The sequence below is a fragment of the Coffea arabica genome, chromosome 1e, assembly GCF_036785885.1.
Source record: "Coffea arabica cultivar ET-39 chromosome 1e, Coffea Arabica ET-39 HiFi, whole genome shotgun sequence".
Classification (NCBI taxonomy): domain Eukaryota; kingdom Viridiplantae; phylum Streptophyta; class Magnoliopsida; order Gentianales; family Rubiaceae; genus Coffea; species Coffea arabica.
The window spans coordinates 35,599,045-35,623,106 of record NC_092311.1 but is presented as its reverse complement, the minus strand read 5'-3'; the positions used below and the strand labels follow the sequence as shown (position 1 = coordinate 35,623,106).

General features: G+C 34.8%; 2 protein-coding genes, 1 long non-coding RNA gene, 1 other non-coding gene and 1 pseudogene across 5 annotated transcripts; 4 read left to right on the top strand and 1 right to left on the bottom strand.

The window, feature by feature from the left end:
• Positions 1 to 228: 228 nt before the first annotated feature.
• LOC113693531 (protein EXORDIUM-like 5) lies at positions 229 to 1,292 on the top strand (annotated as a pseudogene).
• A 7,083-nt stretch (positions 1,293 to 8,375) lies between these two features.
• On the top strand, positions 8,376 to 9,599 carry LOC113689148 (uncharacterized). The gene is made up of 2 exons (XR_011825189.1): positions 8,376 to 9,099; positions 9,261 to 9,599. It is a non-coding gene; the product is annotated as an uncharacterized lncRNA (long non-coding RNA).
• Positions 9,600 to 9,988: 389 nt separating this feature from the next.
• On the top strand, positions 9,989 to 13,993 carry LOC113702375 (mitochondrial fission 1 protein A). Its single transcript, XM_027223559.2, has 5 exons — positions 9,989 to 10,272; positions 11,857 to 11,995; positions 13,095 to 13,216; positions 13,432 to 13,495; positions 13,657 to 13,993. Exons 1-5 carry the CDS (start codon positions 10,180 to 10,182, stop codon positions 13,740 to 13,742), a joined length of 504 nt encoding a protein of 167 aa, XP_027079360.1. The 5' UTR covers positions 9,989 to 10,179; the 3' UTR covers positions 13,743 to 13,993.
• Positions 13,994 to 14,966: 973 nt separating this feature from the next.
• TRNAR-ACG (transfer RNA arginine (anticodon ACG)) lies at positions 14,967 to 15,039 on the top strand. Its single transcript has one exon. It is a non-coding gene; the product is annotated as a tRNA-Arg (tRNA).
• Positions 15,040 to 15,387: 348 nt separating this feature from the next.
• LOC113702362 (cytochrome P450 94A1-like) lies at positions 15,388 to 20,279 on the bottom strand. 2 transcript variants are annotated; one of them, XM_027223538.2, is made up of 3 exons: positions 20,130 to 20,279; positions 16,355 to 17,505; positions 15,388 to 16,215 (listed from the first exon to the last, which is right to left on the bottom strand). In XM_027223538.2, exons 2-3 carry the CDS (start codon positions 17,322 to 17,324, stop codon positions 15,569 to 15,571), a joined length of 1,617 nt encoding a protein of 538 aa, XP_027079339.1. In that variant the 5' UTR covers positions 17,325 to 17,505; positions 20,130 to 20,279; the 3' UTR covers positions 15,388 to 15,568. The 2 variants fall into 2 exon arrangements, with proteins under 2 accessions (XP_027079339.1, XP_027079348.1); XM_027223547.2 differs by lacking the exon at positions 20,130 to 20,279 and adding an exon at positions 19,024 to 20,115.
• Between the last annotated feature and the right edge of the window lie 3,783 nt (positions 20,280 to 24,062).

Sequence of the window (24,062 nt, the reverse complement as noted above, 5' to 3'; positions counted from 1 at the left end):
GTCCCTAAACTTTTTTTTCTGTCGATTTCGTCCTTATATATTATTTGTAGCTAATTTGATCCTTAAACTTATATTTCGGTTCAATCAAGGAACTCAGTGGTGGAGCCACCCCACAATTTCCTTCAAACTCCTAATCGAGCAACCCAAAAGGGGTATTTTATGAACTTTAATGTTGGGGTTGTAACAAAAATTAAAAAGAAGTGATATTAAAAAAAAATTATACACGAAATGTTGATTACTAAAACAGCAGTAAGAGGAGGAGGAGGAGGAGGAGCACAGACACTATTGCCATTGCTTCTTCTCCTCCTTATCGTCCCCTTCAACAATGCTGTTGCCGCCTCTAATTCCCCCACTAAGCAGCAGACTCTCCAAACACAATCGGACTCCTACTTCAACCCAAAGCTTGCCCCTAAGTCCCTCTCCGCCTCCAAGAAATTTGAGGGCTCCTCCGACTTGGTCGACCTTCCCTACCACATGGGCCCCGTCCTCTCCTCCCCGATCAACATCTGCCTCATCTGGTACGCCCGGTGGGCCGCCTCCCACCAGCTCCTCATCAAGGACTTCCTCCTCTCTATCTCCACCTCCGATCACCACGCCGCTCCCTCCCCCTCCGTCTCCCAGTGGTGGCGCACTATCTCCCTCTACACCGACTAGACCGTCGCCAACATCTCCAGCTCTGTCCTCGTCGCCGGAGCACTCCGACCCCCACTGCTCCCAGGGCACCCACCTCACCCGCCTCTCCATGCAGCAGGTCATCGCCGCCGCAATCCGATCGAAGCCCTTCCCCGTTGACCACAAGAACGGCATCTACCTCATCCTCACCTCCAGGGACGTCACCGTCCAGGACTTCTGCTGGGCCATTTGCGGCTTCCACTACTTCACCTTCCCATCTGTGGTGGGCTACACGCTGCCGGAGATGTGCGCATACCCGTTCGCCGTGCCCGGGTACATGGGAGGAGGCAGGCCAGGAGCGCTAGCCCCTCCGAATGCCGATGATAAGCGTGATCGGGCACGAGCTGGCGGAGCTGGCATCAAACCCACTGGTGAACGCGTGGTACGCGGGGAAGGACCCCACGGCGCCGACGAAGATCAGGGACCTATGCGAGGGGCTGTACGGGACGGGGGGCAGGGGAGGGTACATTGGGCAGGTGATGAGGGACAGAGAGGGACAGAGAGGGAAGGACGTACAACGTGAAGGGGAGGAGGGGTCGGAAGTTTTTGGTGCTGTGGATCTGGAGTCCTATTTTGAAGGCCTGTGCCAATCCGAATGCGTTGGACTAGGATTCCCGGAGAGGCGATTCCCCTCTTCTCCTCTCCTGTCCTCCACAATCCTACTACTACTACTATAGTTGTAGTTGTAGTTGTAGTATACTACGACGGTAGTACTCCATTATTCTTTTTAATTCTATCTGGTAGTCTACATTCATTCTTTCTTGTTACAGCCCCACCACTGAAATTCCAAAAATACCCCTTTTAGGTTGCTCAATTAGGAGCTTGAAGGAAATTGTGTGGTGGCTCCGCCGCTAAGTTCCTGAATTGGAACTGAAATATAAGTTTAAGGATCAAATTGGCTACAAATAATATATAAGGATGAAATTGACCGAAAAAAAAAGTTTAGAGACTAAATTGGTCATTTTCCCTTTCAGAAATTATACATATCTCCTTTAATTTGAGGTTTTTCTCTAATAAATTCAGTTCATGTCATATTGATAAGATATAAAAAACTGATTTCCTATGTAAAGTAGCATTTTCCTTCCCATAGTACCCTTATCATGGCCTATTTGAAGGTAACATGAAATAAGAAAAAAATGTGATTTGATTAGAATATAGATAAATTGCATGGCCTATAATATAAGTTGACTATGACTTGAAATATTGCCAAGTTCAGTTGGTCGCTAAAAAGCCGTTTGTACTGCAATGGCTATTTTAAGAAATTGAAACATATAAAGAAGGACTTAAAGAACAAATCTGGTGGTCAGCAACAATATAGTTTCATTCTATGAACTTAATATGCTTCCGATAACTAGAACGCTTCATGTATAACAGTTTCAGTTAAGGGTAAATTACATTTTACCCTCATGTAGTTTGATACTTTACCACATAACCTCCCTATAGTTTGAAAATCTAAATACACTGTTAGTTTTCGGTTACAACTAACGATCAATAGTAAAAAGTCAAAGTCAAACTCATAAATTGACAAATTCACATTTACTATGTTTTTTCTTTTTTCCTTTTCTTTCTTTTTTTTTGGAAAGAGAAGAGATGATTTTGAAAATCTATACTTTGGCCTACAAAATCTTAATTTACTCCAAATACAAAAGAAATGGAAAGGAAATAAATAAATAAATAAATAAGAAACAAAAAGATGGAAAGGGAATACAAAACAAATAAATAAGAAACAAAAAATAATTAATTTTTTTACTACAAATATCATTTTAGGTTTTTAAACCAACTATTTAATAGTATTTTTTTTTCTTATTTATCTATTTTTATTTCAATTTCTTCTTTTTTGGTTTGGAGGAAAAAAAAAGTAATGAAAGGATAAATTAAATCAAATTACTAGTTTGACATTGACTTTTTATTATTGACTATTAGTTTTGATGGAAAAACAAAGGGTAACACTTTAATTTAATCCATGAAGGGGTTATATATAGATTTTTGAACCATAGGGAGGGTTAAGTGGTAAAGCACCAAATCATAGGGGGTAAAAGATAATTTACCCAATCCAAAAATATCACCATTACATGATCCCAATGGAGTCATTCCTAGCAAAAGAGCACAAGTATTTAGCTTCTATGTTCAATTGCTACTTGCTATCAACAGAGTAGTACATTGCTTATCCTTGTACTATTATCAACAACAGAAGGCTACTAAGCAATCTTGATTTATCCAAAACACCATCTACTTCCTTGTGAAGATGATGAAGATTGCAAAGGCTGCAGAACTATATATGTATAGTTCTAATGCATTTCCACACAAAAGTTAAGTTCTACCATCCAGCATACCATTTGACAATCACTAGGCTTATATAAGTTTGGTTCTATAGCACCTAAACATTTCAAAAACTACTTTACTACTGAGTTGTTCTTTATAGTATTTTACTACATAACCCCCTTAGTCAATTGTAGATATCTTGCTAGAATTAGCCACAGACGCACTTCCATCCAAACGCGAGTGCTCTTCTGAATTTCTAGTAGTTTGCAAATGGCGAGATTGAGTAGCATCCCAAGCACTCTGTTTAGTGGCTCTCCCTCTTTGTAACAAATTATTTTCTTAGTCAAACTGTACACTTCATTTTGATAATTAGCTTAATAGAATATGTTTACAATGTAACTTTGGAAATCAATTACCCTTTTTTTGTTGAAGATTGGATCTGGCCTGCATATTAGTTTGATTATCTAGTTGAATGGCATAGGCGTTTCCTGTGTAAAAAAGTCAACAAAGCTGAATATTTAATTAAAACTTTAAGTAAAGTACAAGGTACGTTATGCTAAATACCTCAACTTCAAGACTTTGATTGCCACAATGACTCAAGTGGACTAATAAGAACATTTCCAGTAGCATGCTCCAACAGAAATAGTTAGATCAGTGGTATTTGGATTGTAGTTTTCTATCAAAAAAACTCTTGTATTTTCTATGAACACACTTCTCAATCATTTTTTTTCTCACACACATCAAATCATTACAATATAATTTTCTATAAAACTTCAAAAATAGCAATCTAAATAGAAACAAACAAAAATAAACAAGTTACCCAAAGCATGGCCCCTGATAATTCAGTGCCTGCCTCACTTTTGCCTAATTTGGGTCTTCTACTTGGCTCCTGATATGACTTACAACGCATAGCATTTAGTAGACATGAAGTTCATAAGAAATGATGACATTTTATATGATCATTACTTGATTAGCAACGAATGTTTTTTTCCTAGTTGATTTCACTGAAGCCTATATTAGGCATTTTACGAATGGATATTTTGTTGGAAAATTCATAAAATATTTTTGTTTCTAGAGGGTAAATATGTCCAAATGTCCTTTCTGCTGTCTGTTGTGGGACTCAAATAATTTATAAGGGAGGTATGTGTAATTTCTAAAATGTGAGGGGAGGTTTCCGCAACTATGGCAAACCTCAAGGGAGGAATGTGAAATTAACCGTTATATAAATGGATGACCAATTGAGAGACACGAAATTTTAATGACTAAGATGACACTACATTTATATAAAAGTTCAGTGACCAATGGTGTATTTTGCACCTATACCAAAAAAAAAAAAGCTTTTTACACTTAGTTGGAGAAAAACACTCAAATTAATAAATTCAAAAATAAAATTCCAAATCCTTCATGATTTGCCAAAAAAAAGTAGAATGACTCTATATGGTTCAAAAATGAACATCGAAATATGGAACCATTTATTAAAGTTAAAGGGAAAATGACTATTTTGGTTCCTCAACTTTGGAATTTTGACTAATTTAGTCCCTTATTTATTATTGTGACTATTTTAGTCCATTATCTTTACCAAAAAACAAAAATCCAATTTAGGACCTATAATGGAAAATAAAAAATTCTAATAGAGTTCATCACGTGCATGGTATGTGCATCATTAAAAGTGACCATTTTAATCCATTATTATCAATATCGTTTCTAATTTTATCCATTATATATCATTGTATACCAAGTGAAGTGCGTGTGTGCATTTGTTTTTGTTCTATTCTACTTTTTTTTTTTTTTTTTTTCCAAAAGGAGGCTTACAGCGTAAGGAACCAGTATGATTATGGTTTTTTAATTTCCTATTAAAAATCCTTTATTAACTTTATTTTGTGAAAATAAGGGTTTGAATTGCTAAAGGGACAAAATTAGACATGACCTTGGAGAGAATAGATCAAAACAATCATTTTTAACGGCGTACATATTGTGCATGTGACTAAATTCACTAGAGTTTTAATAACTTTTTGTTAGAGATTAGGGAGTGGTTTTTTTAATAAAGATAAGGGACTAAAATAGTTACAGTGATTGATAACGGATTAGATTGGCCAAAAATTAAAAAATGAGGGATCAAAATTACTATTTTTCCAAGGTTAAAATTGTACGGCAACCATCAGCATTGACAAAAGGATGATAATTTATACACTGCTCTCCATTTTAATTTTTTTTTCCTTCCTTTCTTTTTTCTCCTCTATTTTTTCTGTTATATTTTCCTTTTTGCATTTACTCTTTTATTTTCAAATTTTCAGAACTTAAACCTCCAGCCTCCTTCCTTTTTCAAGAATCCATCTGCAACAAAGCCACGATGGCATGACCATGCAGAAGTGGCAGCCTGCTAATAATAGGCACAGGCAAGCATTGACTGGCTAGTTTGATAATTAAGTATCGACAAAATTAGATTAAAGTTTTTGGTAGGTTAGGAAGAAAAAATAACAAACAAGATTAAAGGATTTAAGAAAGGAAAAATAAATAATACAAAAATAGAATAAAAGAAGGGATATAAGAAAGAACCAAGCTCTTTTTTTATTAAGTTTAATTATACATAAAATTTGAAAAATATTTTAGTCATATCAATTATAAAAAATTATACGTGGGCAGCATTTGAAGTTTTTGATGGAGTCTGAAAATGATAGGATACAAGACATCCATAATTTACCATATTCAATTACATGATACGATATACATTCTAGCAAAACAGTTGTAAATACTAACACAATAATATATAAAAATACAACAAATTTTTTTAACACATTAAAATAGATGTCTTACATTTAATCCACTCCACCTAATTTCAAAACACCTCATCTATTACCATGATTATGTTTTGCACTCACATCGCAGAATCTGAGCTCAAAAATCGCTGCTGACTAAATCAAGAGATTCTACTATCACCAGTGATGACAACACAGTATAATGCAGATACTACCATAACAAATGTAGATGCTAATGGCCCCTCTGGGTTCGGTCCCGTGGTTGTAGTCTCAGTTGGGGGAGAGCCACGTCCAGGGATCGAATCCCGGCTACTACCGTGGCTGGTGATGCTTGGGGCAGGCCGCTCCCAACCCGCTGTGGGATTAGTTGGGCCGTACGGTATTACCAGTCCATGGGCCCAGATACCCACAATGATGCCAAAAAAAAAAAATGTAGATGTTAATGTAGTAAACATAACATAATAAGATTGAAAAAACACAACAAAATTTTTGGGCACACATTTTGATGATATAGAAAATTTATTATATTTTTACTTATTGTTGTGTTAGTGTCTATAATTATTATTTTAATATTGATATTTATTATTCTTTTAGTATCTAGGGATAATTTCAGATACCTACCCTAAGATTTTTGACAGTCTCACTCTCCTCCCTTGTAGTTTCAAAAATATCACAAACCTCCTCTGTCAGAATTTAGGTCCCATTTCTTACATCATCCAAAAAGACTTAAATACCCTCATAAGTCAGCTAATATTTCGTGATTATCAGAACAAATATATTCCAACTCACGTAATTACTTTTTTCTATGCTATATCTAATCTTTCTTTTACATATATACATAGTCAAATACCTAACACCTAACATGATATATATTTTTTTAACACCTAACCATTCCAAATTTATGCATACCATTACACTACATTTTATAGATATACACAGTCAAGTAATTAACATCTAACATAATGGATATTTGTAAACTGATTGTACCTCATAGATCACCCCGTGTAAGGTGTTTATAGGTAAATTAGTATTAGTCATATAGATAAAATTACATACCCACTGAAGCTTGTAAGGAGATGCATAAGTGGGTCAAAGCACTAACAACCATTCCAAATGTATACATACCATTGCACTATGCATATTGCTGCAATGACTAATTGCAATATGCATGTAAATAAATAACTGCATGTTCAACAATTTCTATGATTCGTACTTGGTCGATAACACGATGTACATTATTTCAACCAGATTGTACATTCACTAAGTATTTATATACATGCTACTTATTGAAGTAAACTACTTCTCTACTAAATATTTAATGCACTCTCATAAGCACTAATAGTTGATTTAATATGCAATTGGAACAAATAACCATCTAGTAAAAGTTTTTGATATAATATTATTGATGAATAACATATTGTATCTGAAATTATCCCTTTTTTCTAATTTATTTTTTATTTTTATTAGTTTTCATTATTTCACTAATATAATTTGTACACTTACCTCAGGGGCATTTATGGAAACAAAATTCCCTCTCTTTCCTGAAAACACTTTTTTATGTTCACTTTTGATATCATGGGCTGATTTTGTTACAAAATCCTAAACCTCAGGGGAGGTTTGTGATTTTTTGAAACTACAGGGGAGGAGAGTGAGACTGTCAAAAACCTCAGGGGAAGTTTCTGAAATTATCCCTAGTATCTACACTGTATCCTACTATCACTAGGCCCCGGATCCCTATAGACTTTTTTCCAGAATTAGATGTGGCATTTTTTTTCGGGATAATTTCAGAAACCTCCACAAACCTCCCTTGTCAGATGGTGAGGTCCCATTTCTTACATCATTGGTGCCAAAAAGACTTAAAGACCCTTACAATTTTGCTAATATTTCGTGATTATCTGAAAGCTATTAGTTAAGTTAGTTATAAACACAATTAATGTAATTAACCATAAATTAGAGTCCTAACAACCAAAATAGAAAAGCGAGTGTAGTGAAATGGAGCCAAACTTAGGCGCCATGATCTTGATCTGATTGACATAACAGCTTGAAAAAAATCTGTGCATATAGAAGCAAGAAACTTACTGGACTCCCGCCATTGTTGAGATAGAGCAACTGAGCTTAATGGTTGGCAAACAAACTTGTTGATTCTAAGCTTTGTTGAAGAGTCTCTTAGCTTGACCAGAAAAATTTACCAGGTAAGTGTTTAAGATTTCGGAGACTGTTTCAACATTCCTTGGCAGCTTATGATGATTTGTGCGTTGTTTGTATAAGCTTGATATATGTTTGCTTATGATTTTCTGGTTTGTCATGTGACTTGGTTTGCTAAGCCTCTACCAGATTATGCTTGCTTGATTCTATATTTCTCGTCTTACTTGGGTTGTTTGATATAGTTAGATGCCAAACCTCAGTACTTTGAGAGCTCATTCTTTCTCTGTAACTTCAACAACCAATGTTGCAAGATGGTTAATATTGTAACTAATATTTTCTGTAACTTCAATAACTAATATTGTAACTTCAGTAGGCTATGATTGTCTATTGTAGGATGGTTAACACTGATGTTCATGATATTGTGCTCCATTGTATGGGAAGAAAAGTAAGAGTGGCTAAGGTAGATCCCTAAAATACATTAGACATCCTTTATTAGAGAATGCAGCAGCAAGTTTGCTTATTGCAGAAGATGGGCTATAAATCAAATACAAACGATGAAAATAGGTCATAGCATCATAATGTATCATCCTGCCTGAAATCTGACACTTTTACCATTGAGTTATGCTTTAGTTGAAAGTAAAGAATATACAGAGGAGCCTGCAACAAAAGTAAAGTTCCGAACGTCATTAAGCATTCTAGGCTGCTCCACCTCAATGTCATTAACTGGAACTGGTCAGTTTCTCAAACATCCTTTTAGTGCAAATTAAGGAGCTTGCTGCTTGAACTTTGAAATGATTCCATTCAATTTGGGATTGTAGCTGCTGATTGAAAAATTTATCTTCTGCAAATATTAAATTTATTGCAATAATGTCAGGATACAGGGAGAGAGTTTTTGCAATCATTGGTGTCAAGGTGTATGCTGCTGGGCTATATGTGAATCAGTCAATTTCACTAGGATAAAACTGTTTGCATTTATCAAATCTGATTGAACAAGGAAAGAGAGGAGAGGGAAAAGTAAATTAAGAAGCTAATATTGATTGGAAACTGCAGCTCCTTTGGAAAAATCTCTGCAAATTGTTCTGGTGAGAGACGTGGATGGTAAAACGTTTTGGGATGCCTTAGATGAAGCCATCTCTCCAAGAATTAAATCGCCTACTCCAGTTGATACCTCTCTCTTTCTACATTTAGTACTCTGTTTCAAGGAAGGCCTCTTAATAAGGGTACCATTATCTTCTTGACTTGGCCGGACTCTACCAAAATGCTTGTAAGTTGCATGTAGTAAAATTCAATTTTCCTGCATTTCTTTATATACTGATGGCTTTTTGCTAAAGATGTGTTTCCTCTTTTCTTCTTAGTCTTAAGCTTCTACTGTGCTATTTTCTTTCTTGTAAACATATCAGCTTGACTCTCTTAAAAAATCTGAAGGTTTCTGTATCGAGTGATGGGTTGCCTTCTGGTGTTGATGCAACTACTGAGTCAACAAATGTGATATCAGCTCTTTTTGATGTATTTCTGGGAAGTGATTCAGTTTCTCCTACTCTTAAGGCTTCAGTGACCAGTGGATTGACAGCATTGCTGAATGGCTGAAGTAAAGAAAACAAGGGAGATTTTCTGCTCAGTTGTTTTAATTCCTGACACTCAATGTTCATCATAGCTTTCTACATTAATGAACTGCTCTAAATCTTGTTTTGTACACTATGAACACTTTGGAAAGAGCATTGCTCCACTAATCTAATAACCAGAAGTAAGAACCCTCCACTAAAACCTCCCCTGACGTTGTGTGCTTGTCTGTTGATTGGTCTCACTTACACCCCCTCAAGTTTCATTCTTCTTAAATTCCCTCCCAATTCTTCACATCGGATTAGCTCTCTAACCCAAGATAATGAGGGCATTTGTGGTATACACTTGTTTCTCTCTCCAGATACTAATTTTTTATTGTTTGTATTTTTAAATTGGGTCTATTTTGGCATTGCCTATCAAGTTTTAGGGGAGGTTTGTGGAATTTCAGAAACCTCAGGGGAGGTTTCTGCAATTATCCCTTTTTTTTCTTATCTTTCTCTTTCACAAAGTACTAAAAAAAAAATGAAAACAAAAACAAGACAAAGATGCCGCTACCACTGCTTAATGCTTAAGTTCCAGTCGAGAGTTCACACACACAAAATAATTCCAAAAAAACAAAAAAAGTCTCCCAATATTTAAAGCTTTAATTTTAAGGCTTAACTTTGACTTAAAAAGCAAGTTCTCTTTTCTTTGCCGCTCCTACTTGATCCAATAATATTTCCTGAAGAAACTAGAATAGAGGAATAAGATATAATAAAACATAAAAGAGAAAGTAAGAAAGGAAATGGAAGCTAAGATGGCGAAATTCTTCGAGTCTGTCGGAAATTTCTTCAGCGGCGGTGACCAGATTCCCTGGTGCGACTCCGACATCGTGGCGGTAAGTTCTTCCATCCATGTATATCTCTCTATTCGTGTAGGATCACCATTTATGCGTGATTATTGCATGCAGCATTTTTTGAATTCGTGAAATTCAATTAGGGTTTGGAAGTTTGGGGATTTGGGGATTTGGTGATTGGGGTACAATAAATCCAAGATAATACTTCAAAAACCTAATTAAATAAGATTTACTAGAATTTTGAATTTAAACCCTGAGCAGTTGCTGCCAAAATCAAGTCTAAATTTAAAATTTTTAGTTACAGGCTTTTGTATTGTTCAGTGTCTTAACTCACAGCTGCCAGATTTTCTTTTTCCGCCTCTCTCTGAAAAAGAAAATATTTTGCTGCTCTTAGGAATTGGTGGGAGGTTGAACGTTTAAGTTTCTTGTAGGAAAATCATTGTAATCCTGAAATTCGAACTCCAACCTCTGAACCTGACTTGGCATTTACAGTAATTCCCAGAAAAATACAACAGGAAAACAAATTAAGTTTAAGCGTGTTTGGCCCATTGGATCTTGTGATCGGAGTTTGAGGTGTATGGTGATGTATGTGTTATGAGTGGTTTTTTGTCCCAAGAACAGCCTTGATGTTTTTTTCCTTTGGGTGCTTGATGCATTTCCAGTTTTTGTTATTGACCTGTATTTATGGGTGAATGAATTAATTCAACTGTCACAGGCTTTCTGACTGAGAATTTTGGGAAATGCAACAGTTAGAATCATGATAGGGCCAACAGTATGTTGCCTAATTATTTGACCTCAAACTTTGTTAAACTATTAAACTGCTGTCTTTAAAACGAATAGTAAGTTAGCCTGATTATTTGCCCTTGAACTCTGTTAAACTATTGGAATAAACAGCTGTCCTTCAAAACCAACAGAAAATTATTTTTCGTCTTATGACTATGGAAGTATTTTAAACTCATCATCTTGTCCTTTATAATAAGTTTCCAAAGCAAATTAAGGTACATTCCATGGAATGGTGTGTGTATATATTGCAATGTTGAGTAGTATCAATCATACATGCTTTATATTTGTATGTAGATTTCTTGAATCTCATTTTTCGATAGTGAGAATGACTTCCTTTTATAAATGATTCATTGGAATTTGGAGCAGTATTGGTTTTATCTGTGTTCTTTGGGTATGGAACTATAGAAACTGATGTAGGCAAAAGAGTTAGCAGTACTCCTTTTATTAAAATGGGTTTGTCGGAGTTAATAAAGTATTCATAAGATGAGCCAGATAATGACAGCTGTATTTGTTTTCAAGCAACTGAAGCCTTTCTGTTTTGGATGGTGGACTTAAACAATTAATATCTTCTCTATCCCTTGCTTGCTGGTTGTTTACTCTGAAAATGTTGTTATAGAATCTGTGGCCTATGAAGTTGGTTATACCTAGGGATTAACATGCATTTTTTGTGATGATATTCTTATGCTACTTCTCAAACTGCATTTGGTACAGTCATGTGTCATCACTGCTAGGTTGTTTGTTTGGTTGCACATTTGTGCCAACATGCTCATGGCATACTTCTCTTCTTACTTGTTTACATTATGTAATTTCCCTTCGCTGATTTAAATAGTATCATGTCTACAGGGTTGTGAACGTGAAGTTGCTGAGGCTGAGAAAGGTTCCACTGATGAACTTAAAAGTGAATGTATCATGCGCTTGTCCTGGGCTCTTGTTCACTCAAAAAGGCCAGAGGATGTACAACGAGGGATAGCAATGCTCGAAGGTCAGTTTGGAAATGATAAACATGGGTCTCTCTCTCTCTTTGCTGCATGTTTTTGTGCAAATCTTTGAGTTTGTGGGTTTATCCATGCGATTTTTTCATGGTACTCTTTTTAAGTAAAATGAATGGAATTTCCTGAATCGCTGTTTGAGGTTATAAGGTTTTGATTCTAGTAGAACTTGCTTTCGTCTTTTTCACCTTTTTCTGCTTCAGTGGTGTATCGGGACATTTAGTGTTTGATTCTTTCTCGGGTAGGGAATGTAACTTTTGCAGTTTTTCTTCCTCCTCCTTTCTTCCATTTTTATAAAATACCACATGGTTTCCCATTGGTAGCTCTGCTGATAATGCACTTGTCAACTCTTGGTATTTGTAATGTTTGCTGTTGATCAATGCACTACATGCTAGGGCAAAGGTATCCGCACATGCCCTTTTCTACCCCTGCTATTTCTGTGTACGTTCATCAGAAAATCCTTCTTGAACCATACATGTTTTCTTGAAGAAAATGGAAAACAGTATATGACTGATTTCCCCTGTTTATTTCTTCCTCCCATTTTCCTGCCCTGTGTCTTTTTCTCTTTCTTTACATTCTCATGTTACTTTGTCTCTTTCATCTTTATGTGTTACTCTTTTTAATTTGGCTACCTGGGGATTTTTATTCTGTCCCTTTGACTTGCATTTTGATTTTGTCTAGCTGACTTGCCTATTTCTTCTATGTTGCCAATCTTGTGGTTGGGTAATAACTGCTTCATTGTTTGCATAGTTCCTGAAATTTTAGCATGCGCTTCACAGTAAATTATTAGTTGGATGAGGTAGACCTTTCTGCTACAATGCACTTCGCATTTTATGCAGCAATACTTCTTACTATTCTACCTCCCTCTCTTCATTATTTTGTTTACCACCCTTTGTCCTCTCTCTCTCTCTCTCTCTCTCTATATATATATATATATATATATATATATATATATATTATTTTTTACGTATGTTTTCCTTTTACATCTTTAAATGAAGTTTCTTTTGCATAGCGGGTTGGAAATTGTCTCTCTTGATTTTTCCCTCTTCTTGTGTTGAAATGGTTGATATTAACTGTAAACCATGTTTGCAGCTTCTCTGTCTGGCAGTGGTAGCCCACTGCAAACTAGGGAAAGAATTTATCTCCTGGCTGTGGGTTACTATAGAAGTGGAGACTACACAAGGAGCAGACAACTTGTTGAGCGCTGTTTGGAGGTCTGATCTTCACAAACTGAAAGTCGTAATAATTACTTTCATGTTCACTGACTGAAAAAGGGCTCTTTATGTATCTGAGTTACCGTATAGAAAGCAAAAGGCTAATATATTTGTCATCCTTAAATACCCTGTAAATTAAGGACAGGTTCCCATATATTTTGGCCTCTCCCCTGTTTGACTTGTAAGTTGAAAAATGTTACTCATGGTTTCTGCAGGTTGCACCTGATTGGAGGCAAGCCTTAAGCCTCAAGAAAACAATTGAAGAAAAAATTACAAAAGGTGGTAACCTGATTTTTTTTTTTTTGGCTTTAAATTTAGTAAACACTGTATTTCCTTTGAGCGACACATATACGACTCATGAAGGGAAGTATTAGTTACTTCAAGTTGATTTAAGAAGCCAATGGCTAATACTTTCTGGTTTTCCTTTTCCTCTGTTGCAGATGGAGTGATTGGGATGGGCATTGCTGCCACTGCTGTTGGTCTTTTGGCTGGTGGCATTGCTGCGGCACTTTCTCGCAAGAAATGAACTTATCTTAATTAAAACCCCATCTTTGTGCAGGTGAAATCCACAGTACTTAAATATCCAGTTTTGTCTTCTCCGATGTTTGGTTGTCCTAATGAAGCGATGTCTGTAAAATGAAAATAAACCCTTGCCTCTACTTTCTAGTACAGTGGTTTACCTGACCTTTATGTAGATATTCAAAATGGTCTCTGATTTCTGTTTTGTGGGTTCTTATCAGTATTTTATGACGCACTTGATATGGTTTTTACAGTTTATTCCTTCTTTGCTGGTGCAATTCCCCCCCTCTCTCTCTCTTTCCCTCCCAACAAAAAACAATTCTACTATCATTCTTGTGTTTATTCTCATTCATGAATTCGAGTGAGGAATGCTTTTTCGCAAAATTATATCACAAAAAAGTAGTGATACAAGTGAAATGAAATACTGTGTACTTAAATATTGGGGTTACAATTAACAGAAGATGACGTGTTTGAATTTGTGTGCCACGTTGCCGCTGTTGAGCTGTGGATGAACCGTTGAAAAAAGAGTCTACAGTGAAAACGAGGAAATGGCAGTCAAATACCTTTTTCAAACTTCTTGCACAAATTTTTTTTTTTTTAGAAAATTAGCATTTCTCAAAAAAGTAGGTATTCCTTCATTTGCATTAGATGAAATTTAAGGAGTGTCGATTTTTTGAAAAGTATTAATATCATTTTCCTTCTTTTTAAAATTTTTTATTGGCATATCGTCTTCATTTAAAGTGCATGTAAGAAATTAAAAATTAGCGTGACGTTTCTTTAAAGGAGGGCAAAAAAGAGGATGAAACTTAGCCCGTTTTACTTCAAAAAATTGATAGGATAATTGCACCATGAATTATCTCGAACAATCCACTTCCTTATTATTGAGGATCCAAATCAAATGAGGAGGTTAAACAATACAGGAGCAATCAATTTAGAGTTTTTTCTGAATTTGTGTCATTCTCGAGACACATGATAAGCACATAATAATAATAATAATAATAATAAAGAGATGGGTCCAAAATTACTTTCGCAAAAAATTTAGTAAACAAATAAATTCTTCAATCTGGCCTTAAGTTTTTGTTTTTTTTTTTCATCCATTTGTGAGTCAGTTGAAGACAATATCCGATATGTTCTTATCAAATTGTATTTCGGTAACCAGTGTATTGAATGCGAAGGATTAAAAAGATCAGAAATATAGTAATAAATTTTCTGAAGAAACAGATCAACAAGGGACTCCATGGCCCAATGGATAAGGCGCTGGTCTACGGAACCAGAGATTCTGGGTTCGATCCCCAGTGGAGTCGGTTGTTTGTTTTGCTTTGGTACTCTATTATATTTAATCTTGCTCAAATTGTAAATACCTCGCTTAAGCAGTTATGGATCCCTTATCTAGTTATATTGTATATAATAAAAATCAGCGATCTGTGTTTAGGAGTTTTTCTCAATCATTTATTTTCAATTCATGATCATTGATCAAGTTTACCAGATTTTTGGAATTTTATGCAGTCAAATTTCTTTCTTTTGTTTTGAATTTAGTGGACCCTGCATTGGCCATTCTGGATGCAAGTACAACTGATTAAGCCAAAAGATGCATTCTTTGCAATGCTTGAATTGCAATTAAAAGTTTCCAGTAAGCCTCATAAGACAAAGAATTTAGTAATTGGTACGTCAGCAATTGTATTGAGAAAATGAAAGTAAAAAACACATCAAGCCTCTCATGCATATTCCCCCCTATATTATTGACAGAATAGTTTCACTTGTTTTGCAACAAACAGGTATGTACCTGTGTTGATGGTTGACCTTGCATGCTAAAATTTTCCCTAGTAAAATGGTCTATTTCTGAGTCCAACTTGAGGTTGTCAATTGCCTTTTCTTGAGCTTAACAGGCAATCCACCACTCATCTTGAGGAGAAGGGATAATGTGTAAGGTGGATGAAAAATCCTTTCTGGTAATCCACCTCCATCAACAGCCTTAACTTCAAAACTATAAATAACAGATGCAGCAACAGATTTCATTTGCATGTAAGCCATGTCCTTCCCCAAGCACATCCTAGGACCACAATGAAATACTGGGAATTTGAATTGATCACAGGGCTGGAATACACCATCTTCATCCAACCATCTCTCAGGCCTGAACTCCCGACAATCAGGACCCCACAGCCTCTCCATCCTCCCTGCTGCATAAGCTGAGTAATCAGCAAACCACCCTTTACCCACGAAAGTCCCTGTACTCAGGGTATCCTTAGATACAGTTAATCTTGAATTGATTGGCACTGGTGGGAAGAGCCGTAATGATTCTGAGAGGGCTGCATGTAGGAAATGGAGCTTCTTAAGCTCATCATAGCTTAAACTTTCTGGTGCTTTCTCTGGAGATGTCGCAATTGTTGCCAGCAGTTCACTATAGATCAACTGCTCATACTGAGGATGGCCAGAAATTAACCAGAAAAACCAAGTCAATGCTGTTGAGGTACTGTCTTTACCTGCCAACAAAAGTTAAACAAAAGATCTCATATTACTAACAGGCTTGTAAACTAGACAATCAATACTATGCTAACAAATTCCTGTCATAAAGCTATATATACCAATGTGAAAAATATACAGCAGCTGTATAATCCATACCTGCAAGTATGAAGCTGATCACTATATCTCTCAAGAACTTCCTCTTTCCATCTTGATTATGAAATCCGAGATTTGACACTGAATCCATAAACCTAGATAACAAATCTTGATTCTGTCCCAGCTCATTTCCCTCTTGGTTCAGGCGCATTTTCTCTTTGGATCGTATAATATCCATGGCATAATCATTTATTACTTGAATGTCTTCATTGTATTGTTTTTCACTACCAATATTCAGAAGCCTCTTCATCTTCCATATTGCAGGTAAAGGTGACATAAACCTGTCTGAACTAACCTCCACGGCATGATCAAATGCACAGACAAATGACAAATTCCGTGAGTTGTGATCAATCTTGTTCAAGTCTAACCATGCAGGGTCAACACCAAATGCAACGTTGCATATGTTATCGAATGCAAACCTGCGAAAAACCTCTTGTAAATCGATGACTTCTTCCTTATCACATGCGAAGGATAGGTATGGAATCAAGCGGTTTGAAATTTGACCTTGGACAGTGCTTGAGATGAAATGCTTGAGAGATTTGGTGTTAAACTCATGGCTGGCAATTTTGCGTTGTGAAGACCAGAGTTCACCATCAACTTTGAAGATGCCATCACCAAGAAGATCTTGTAGTACATTATGGAAACGGGAGCCTTTCACGTAATTAGAAAAATTGGACCGAAGAAGATGGTCAAGATTGACAGGGTTGGCAGTGCAAATGCCATGAGAAAGGCCAAGGAAGCCATTGACCTGAAGAGTAAGATCTGGGGTGCATGAAAGCATTTCAGCAACCCAATCATGGAAGCGGTGGCGGTTGAGGAGGAAGCCAATGATATTTCCAACCAGAGGGTATGACTGAGGAGATGGAGCACAGTTGGGTACAGAAGAGTATTTCCGAAAGATGAAGTATATTAGTGAGAGGAAGCCAAGAGAGATCGTGAGACAGGAGAGAACATTTGCTTGGAAATCCACCATTCTGACAACTTTCTAGGCAACAACTAAAAATAACTGAACCTCTAAGGTGAAGGGACGAGACTCTGACAGAAGAGATGCCTAATGCTTCTTGCTATCACAGTCATGCAAATACATTATAACAGCTCCAAAATTGGTTGGTCTACACAAGGCTATCCACAATACTTCTGTCCAATATTTTGGCCTGTTTACACGTCAAAAATTGACATGGACTAAAAGAAGTCAAACCATTATTCACTTTAAATCACAACTTTACAGTCAATAAAGCTTTTGCAGATACATTGTAAACACATAAACTGTTTTATACAGCTACAGCGAAATAACATGATGGTGTACATATACTCTTGCTGGTGATGACTACTAAGGGAATCCCATGGCTTTTCTTATATTCAACAAGTTGAACGAAGTACTTCAGTACTTGAATAGTCTGTATCCAAGTATCTTAGAATGATCTGCCTCCCCTATTCTTGTGCATAACCAAATGCTAATTCTACTTACTGCAGGCTAGATTTAAGTCCAGCAATATGTTTGATATATAGAACTAACAGAGTTTGATTATGAATCCTCAATTGTCGAGAGAGGAAAGTTACAAATTAACCATACTACCCTGTGCATCTAGCTGCCTCCCAAACGATCAAAGTCCTGTTTGCCATCAGTTAAGCACTATTAAGGCAACTAGGCAAGCAAAAGTCATCAAATATAAATTAGGGAAAATGATCGGTTTCATCCTTTACATTTCACAAAAATATTCTTTTCATCTTTCACTTTTAAAAGGAAGCAATTTCGTCCTTGACATTTAAAAACTGAAGTTCTTACCTCCTTGAACCCAAATTTCAATCTGAATCAAACCACCAATCAACCTGATTACAAATTTTGGGGGTCTAATTGATAAATCACTTAGTTAACTCAACTTGATATTCATGTAAAATTTAATGAACCCAAAAATAAAAAATAAAAAATTATAACATAAAAAAGAAAGATTAATCTTTTCTATATTATCATTGTATACACTGACGGTTTTATGTACCGCATATCATTTCAATTTAAATTTAAACATCAAATTTTGTATTTATGATACACATCTAGATTCGCAAGTCGATATACTAACGGTGTATGAAAAGATTTACCAAAAAAAAAACTCTACTATTCCAAGACAAAGAATGGTCTTTTATGTTATAATTTTTATTTTTTTGATTTAATAAATGTCATGTGAATATGATGAAATTGATCGAGTTATCTATCAATTCTATTTCCAAAATTTATTACTGGGTTATTGAATAGTTTGATTCAGATTGAAAATTAGGTTCAGGAATGTAATAGCTTTAATTTTTAAATGTCAGGGACGAATTTGCTTCATTTTAAAAGTGAGGGACGAAAAGAATATTTTTGCGAAATGTGAAGGATGAAACAGGTCATTTTCCCTATAAATTAATTGACATGGATGATATTTAATGTCACAGAAGGGATCTACACAAGTTAATCAATCTAGTGATCTACAGAAATACAGTCCATAAAAGCATGAAGGATAACCAGCATGAAGGATCAAATAACCAGCATGAAGGATCAAATAGAAAGACACTATTTGAGATTACAATAGCCAAAGAACAAAAAAATATTACGTAGGAAAAAGCATATCAGTGTTCAGTTGTCCACACTATTGGTATCACATTACACTATACAAAGATGCAGAAGTGCAACTTACTAAAATGATGCATTCTCTAGCATTTCTTTGAACAGATTTTCCTCAAAACTGACACAGGTCATTTTAGTGCAGAATTTAGGCACAATCTTAATTGACTGGAAACAACTTTTCCCCTGGAGCAGTAAGCACCCAAAAACTGTCTGATTGATCCAAAATTTTTTCCATAATAGAAATGTGCAATATGTCAAGTTTATTGCTAAGATGGTTTGACAGCTAATTAACATTTAGTACCATTAGCTGTTTGGAGAGTAGGAATTTGATTAAAAAAAAAAAAGAAAAGTATTGGTTTATCATAAGCCTAAAACTACATATTGGTCATCAAATTACAAGCCTGTTATGACAAACTTCTTTCCTAAACATAACACAAGCAACCTCTCATCCTCCAGAGTCTTGTTTTCTATATCAACCTGGTAAGAACCGATTTTTCTTCAGATAGTTACTCATGTTTTCTTGTTCTAATCACTCATGCAAGAATCAAAAAGCGTCGTTAATATCACACACAAAAATAGGAATTGCACCTAAAATCCCTAGGCTATTGCCCTTGGCAATCTTCAAAGCCAGATACCATCCTTCCTACACCGTTTAAACATGCAAATCTGCATCTAAAGAATTCAGTTCCTCCTCTTACTCGGATCTACCATCAACTGCAAATCCGCTCATTTATAATCCATTTCATATCAAAAGATAAGTCATTAAACGGGACTTCTCCTTTTATCTTCAAACTTACAACTACAAATCAAATTCCTAAAAAGCAACTAAAATTCCAAAACTATTTGTTCTTAAAACTCCACATTGAACTCTAAGCAGTGCGTTGATAATTCAGCTCATTCCCAGCAAAATTCTCTCTTAAAATTGCAATTTTCTATCTCTTTCCCGCTTTCTACCATCTCCCTTTTAACACCCCCTTGAAGATTTCATAATCTCCCTTTTTCCCAGCCTACCAAATCAAAAAGATAAATTCTAACTTCTTTTCAAATAAAGGGCATCAAGAATGTTTCCATCATACAACAAAATATTTAAAATGCAGGCTAACCGAAGAGACATATTCTTTAATTACAGGATAGTCAAGATTGCCCAAGACTAAGAAGAAGGAGAAGAAAGCCTACCAACTAATCAATTAATCAGAATGAAGAGGGCAGCTGCTCTACCAGGGCCACAAACCTCTTATCCGACAAGTAATCTGTTTCTTTATCCAACAATTCTACTCTTTTCTTGTTGAAGAAAGAAGTTCACTTCAGTTAAGGCTATTTCTTTCAAGTTGACTTTCTTTACTGCTAAATTGCTAATCCCACCCCTGATACCTTTGACCTTTCTTTTTCCTTTTCTTTCCCTCGAGAATGTTTTTCTTCTCACATGTTTTTAATTTTTTTCCCCTGCTAGTCTTTTTTTCTTTTCTCTACTTAAGAAATTAATTTTTTCTAAATAAAATACCAAAATGCAATAATGATGTGTAGTTAAGTGATTTTCGTTTTTACTTTAATTACAATGCTTTGTCATTTGAAAGTCTGATTTTATTTCAAATATATCTAGTTGAGTCACTTTTTGACATTTATGCATTTGGATTATGATTCGCCGTCGCGGGTCGTGGTCATGGTTGTTCCACGTTCGTCGCGGCATATCGGTAGACTACCAAGTGATATGCACATTATAACACATAAAATATTTCAAAAATTTTGAAAAAATTACTAAAATTAAAAATATCAAGTGATATACACATTATAACACATAAATTTTTTTTAAAATATCAAAAAATTACTAAAAATAAAAAATGCCATAAAAGACACAATTATCAAATTAAATTTACTAAATACCTACATTATCATATATAGTTACTAATTATTTAACTAAAATAATGCTGCCATTACCATAAACCTATAGCATTAGCAATAGGTGATTTTAGCATCAAGTGTGTCTTCTAATCCTATTTTATATGAGATCAAAAATTAAATATAAGAATAAAATCATCATATCTTACATAATACAATACAAATCAATACAAATCCTAGTACACAAAGGAAGTAGTGGTGTTTAGTTCAATACAATAAAAGAAACACATATCTATCAAATAATATTATAAAATACAAAAACATAAAGAAGCAAGCATTTTCACCATATTCTCAATAAATATTATCACCCTACATTGATCAACTGCCGTGCCCGAGTTATTGATCTCAATTTCAACTGCCGTGCCCAGTAATTAGGAGCTTAGGAGGAGTCCAATCTCCTAATTACTTGAGCCAAAGTTGGACTTTAAGAGTTTTAAATTTTTCCTTCGTTTTTCTTCCTTGTCTTTGGCTCTACTAGAAAAGTCCAACTAGTGTAATTTTAGTTTCATTCTTCTCACTCCAAATTTAGTTGTTCCTTCCGTTCTTTCTTCTCCCTTTCATTCTTTCTTCTCCTCTCTGCTCCCGATGATGTTCATAGAAGGTAGAGATAATTCTCATTCCAATTCCGGACCACCTCCCACTTAATCACTTCCAACTCCAGCGATAATTTCAGCAATTACTTCTCTATTCTTTCCTATTTTTCAATGTAACAAACTCATTTAGAGAATCATGGGTTTAATCAAGGCAACCCGGTGCGCTGCTTGATGCTCCGATTGAAGACAAATCAGTGATGAAATTGCCGATAAATTTCTCCATTACTTGATTCTCTATTGTACTCTACTTTCTACACCTTATCTTCCCCTTCCCTTTTCCTTCGTCTTTATGGCTGAAAAAGAAAAGAATAAAACATGAGGGGAAGGACGTTTGATAACTTTGAGCCTTTTATTGGTGCTTATTACAAGGGTTTTAAATTTGTATGGCAATAATTGAGTTGGATGCAATAACCTTTTTGTTGTTTTCATTCACTTTTTGGATCACTTTCCCTAATCTTTGTATTCATGTTTTGTTTGGTTTCAATTATTAGGTGCTCAATCTTTTGGTAAAAGTTTAAAAAAAAAAGAGGTGAAACAATAGAGATGTGATAGAAAACAATTGTTGTTGTAAAGCATTGGAGTAACTCCAATTTGTTGCATCTAAAATGATGGGGTAATAACTCTCTATTTCTGCAAATTTTTCGTCTTCTTTTGTTTGATTCTTGAGTTGACTCCGAGTTAACTAAAAAATTTGGACGATTTCAGGTATCACAGATTCGACTTGGCCAATATCAACCGAGTCAAAACAAGTCATTGTGGATATGAATTTATCCACAATTCGGGAATCGGTATTGTACCCGTCTCCTCCATTTCAATTATGACTCGGCCAAGTCATATCGGACTCAGCCGAGTTCGAGATGGCTTACCATGATTTGGATAGATGATTATATGAAATATTATTTGAACTAATCACTAAAAAACTTTTTTGTCATATTATTTAAGTAAGATTAAAAGGTAATTAGAAAAATAAAAATTTTATTGATATAAGCAAAATAATATTTGAATTTATTTTACAATCCAAAGACTAAAGTCAAATGAAAACTATATAATTAAAATGATAGTGGGGGTGTGATTAACAAAAATAGGAGTGCAAATAATATTTCCCTTGATTTTTAAGTTTCTTACATATTTCATTGCTAATTTAGCAAATTTTTTATTTCTGTAATTATGGAGGTGTTATCTTAAATTTCTTAAAGCGTGAAAGAGTTATAAACAGTAGAGTTCAATTGATTGGTACAGTTATTTTACAACTCTTGAGTCATTTGTGTCTTTTTGGTTTTTTCTCAATTTAAAAAATTTTCTTTCAGTTTGCTTTGACTCTTTTTTTTTTTTCAATCAATAGTATTATATTTGGCATCTTTTTCTCTTTTTAGCATTTTGTCCTACTATCACATAATTTGTTCATTAATTTTATCCTTATTGGTCTTTTTACATATCAAAGAGCTTGATTTAGGACCTGATTTTGATGGTATTTGATCAGTTTTTTTTCCCTATTTAACTCTTTTAGCACATGCTGTATAGGCATTTTCAGTTTTGGAGCCTTTTTATACATCTCTAATACCATCTTCGAATATTTCATGCGAGTATTCCTTAGTTTTTCTATGCCTTTCTTAAAGGTGGTAGAGAAGAAAACAAGATTCTTCTATTTCTTTTCTTCTTAAAAAATATTCACTCTTTTAATTTGTTCTTCCAAACTTTTGTTGGCTACCATTTCCATCTGCTGTGACAACCACAACTACAGTTGCTTTTTTTTGCTTCATATTTTGATTTCAAAGTTAGGCAAATTTTCTATTAATTCTCATTGTGGTCACTTTTGTTTTTTTTTTATTTAATTTATAAATTCGACTAGGGTTCAACAAAAATCTTAAAAAAATAATATCCAATGGCCAATTGCCCTCATGTATAGTTTTATATCTTTGTATGCTGGACTTTTTGTATTCTTGAAGTGATTTTGTCTAATTTTATTTACCATCAATTTTGTAAGATGTACTGATCATCATCGTTGAGCTTCAACTTTTTCTTCCTATAGTAAATTCTCTTGCTTTCAAAATACTTATTGTTATATTATACTTTTATTGCTATTTATATTAAAATTTTTAATTATTGTCTTCTCATAGTGAACATATTAATAACAATTTTCATTATTTTTCACTGTTTTCATTGGCTAAGAATTCGTATGCATTTTTTCCAATGTTGATTAAGTTCAGTTTTACACTTTTACCTATCCACATGAATTGTCCCTTTAACTCTTGAAACACATTTATATACATTTGCAACATTATGTCATCTATCTTCGGTTATTCTCCTAGCTGAGATAAAGAAGAATGCTTAATTGCCTATTTTATTTCAAGGGGTATAATTTTTTTTTGAAATAAAAGACTTTAGAAGAGTGATACTTGAGACTTAATGTAATTGCATGTTCGCTTGCTAAAATTATCAAGTGTCTCAAAGTTGGAAGAGAAAAAAAGTAAAACATGCTCCTAAATCACTTCGGCAGAGATGTGAGGATATTTGAATAGATATGACAGATAAAAGATAAAACATCTTCCTTCCCACCTTAAAAAAAGGTAGTGTGTATATGATTTACAAAACACTTATGGAAGACTAAGAAGTTTTGTAG

Excerpts from the sequence above, each read along its gene's own strand:
- LOC113702375 (XM_027223559.2), top strand. The coding sequence starts at position 10,180 with ATGGAAGCTAAGATGGCGAAATTCTTCGAGTCTGTCGGAAATTTCTTC. Across the intron at positions 11,996-13,094 it reads AGGGATAGCAATGCTCGAAG|CTTCTCTGTCTGGCAGTGGT; the intron begins GTCAGTTTGGAA and ends CCATGTTTGCAG. Across the intron at positions 13,496-13,656 it reads TGAAGAAAAAATTACAAAAG|ATGGAGTGATTGGGATGGGC; the intron begins GTGGTAACCTGA and ends CCTCTGTTGCAG.
- LOC113702362 (XM_027223538.2), bottom strand. The coding sequence starts at position 17,324 with ATGGTGGATTTCCAAGCAAATGTTCTCTCCTGTCTCACGATCTCTCTT. Across the intron at positions 16,216-16,354 it reads GATCAGCTTCATACTTGCAG|GTAAAGACAGTACCTCAACA; the intron begins GTATGGATTATA and ends TTTTGTTGGCAG.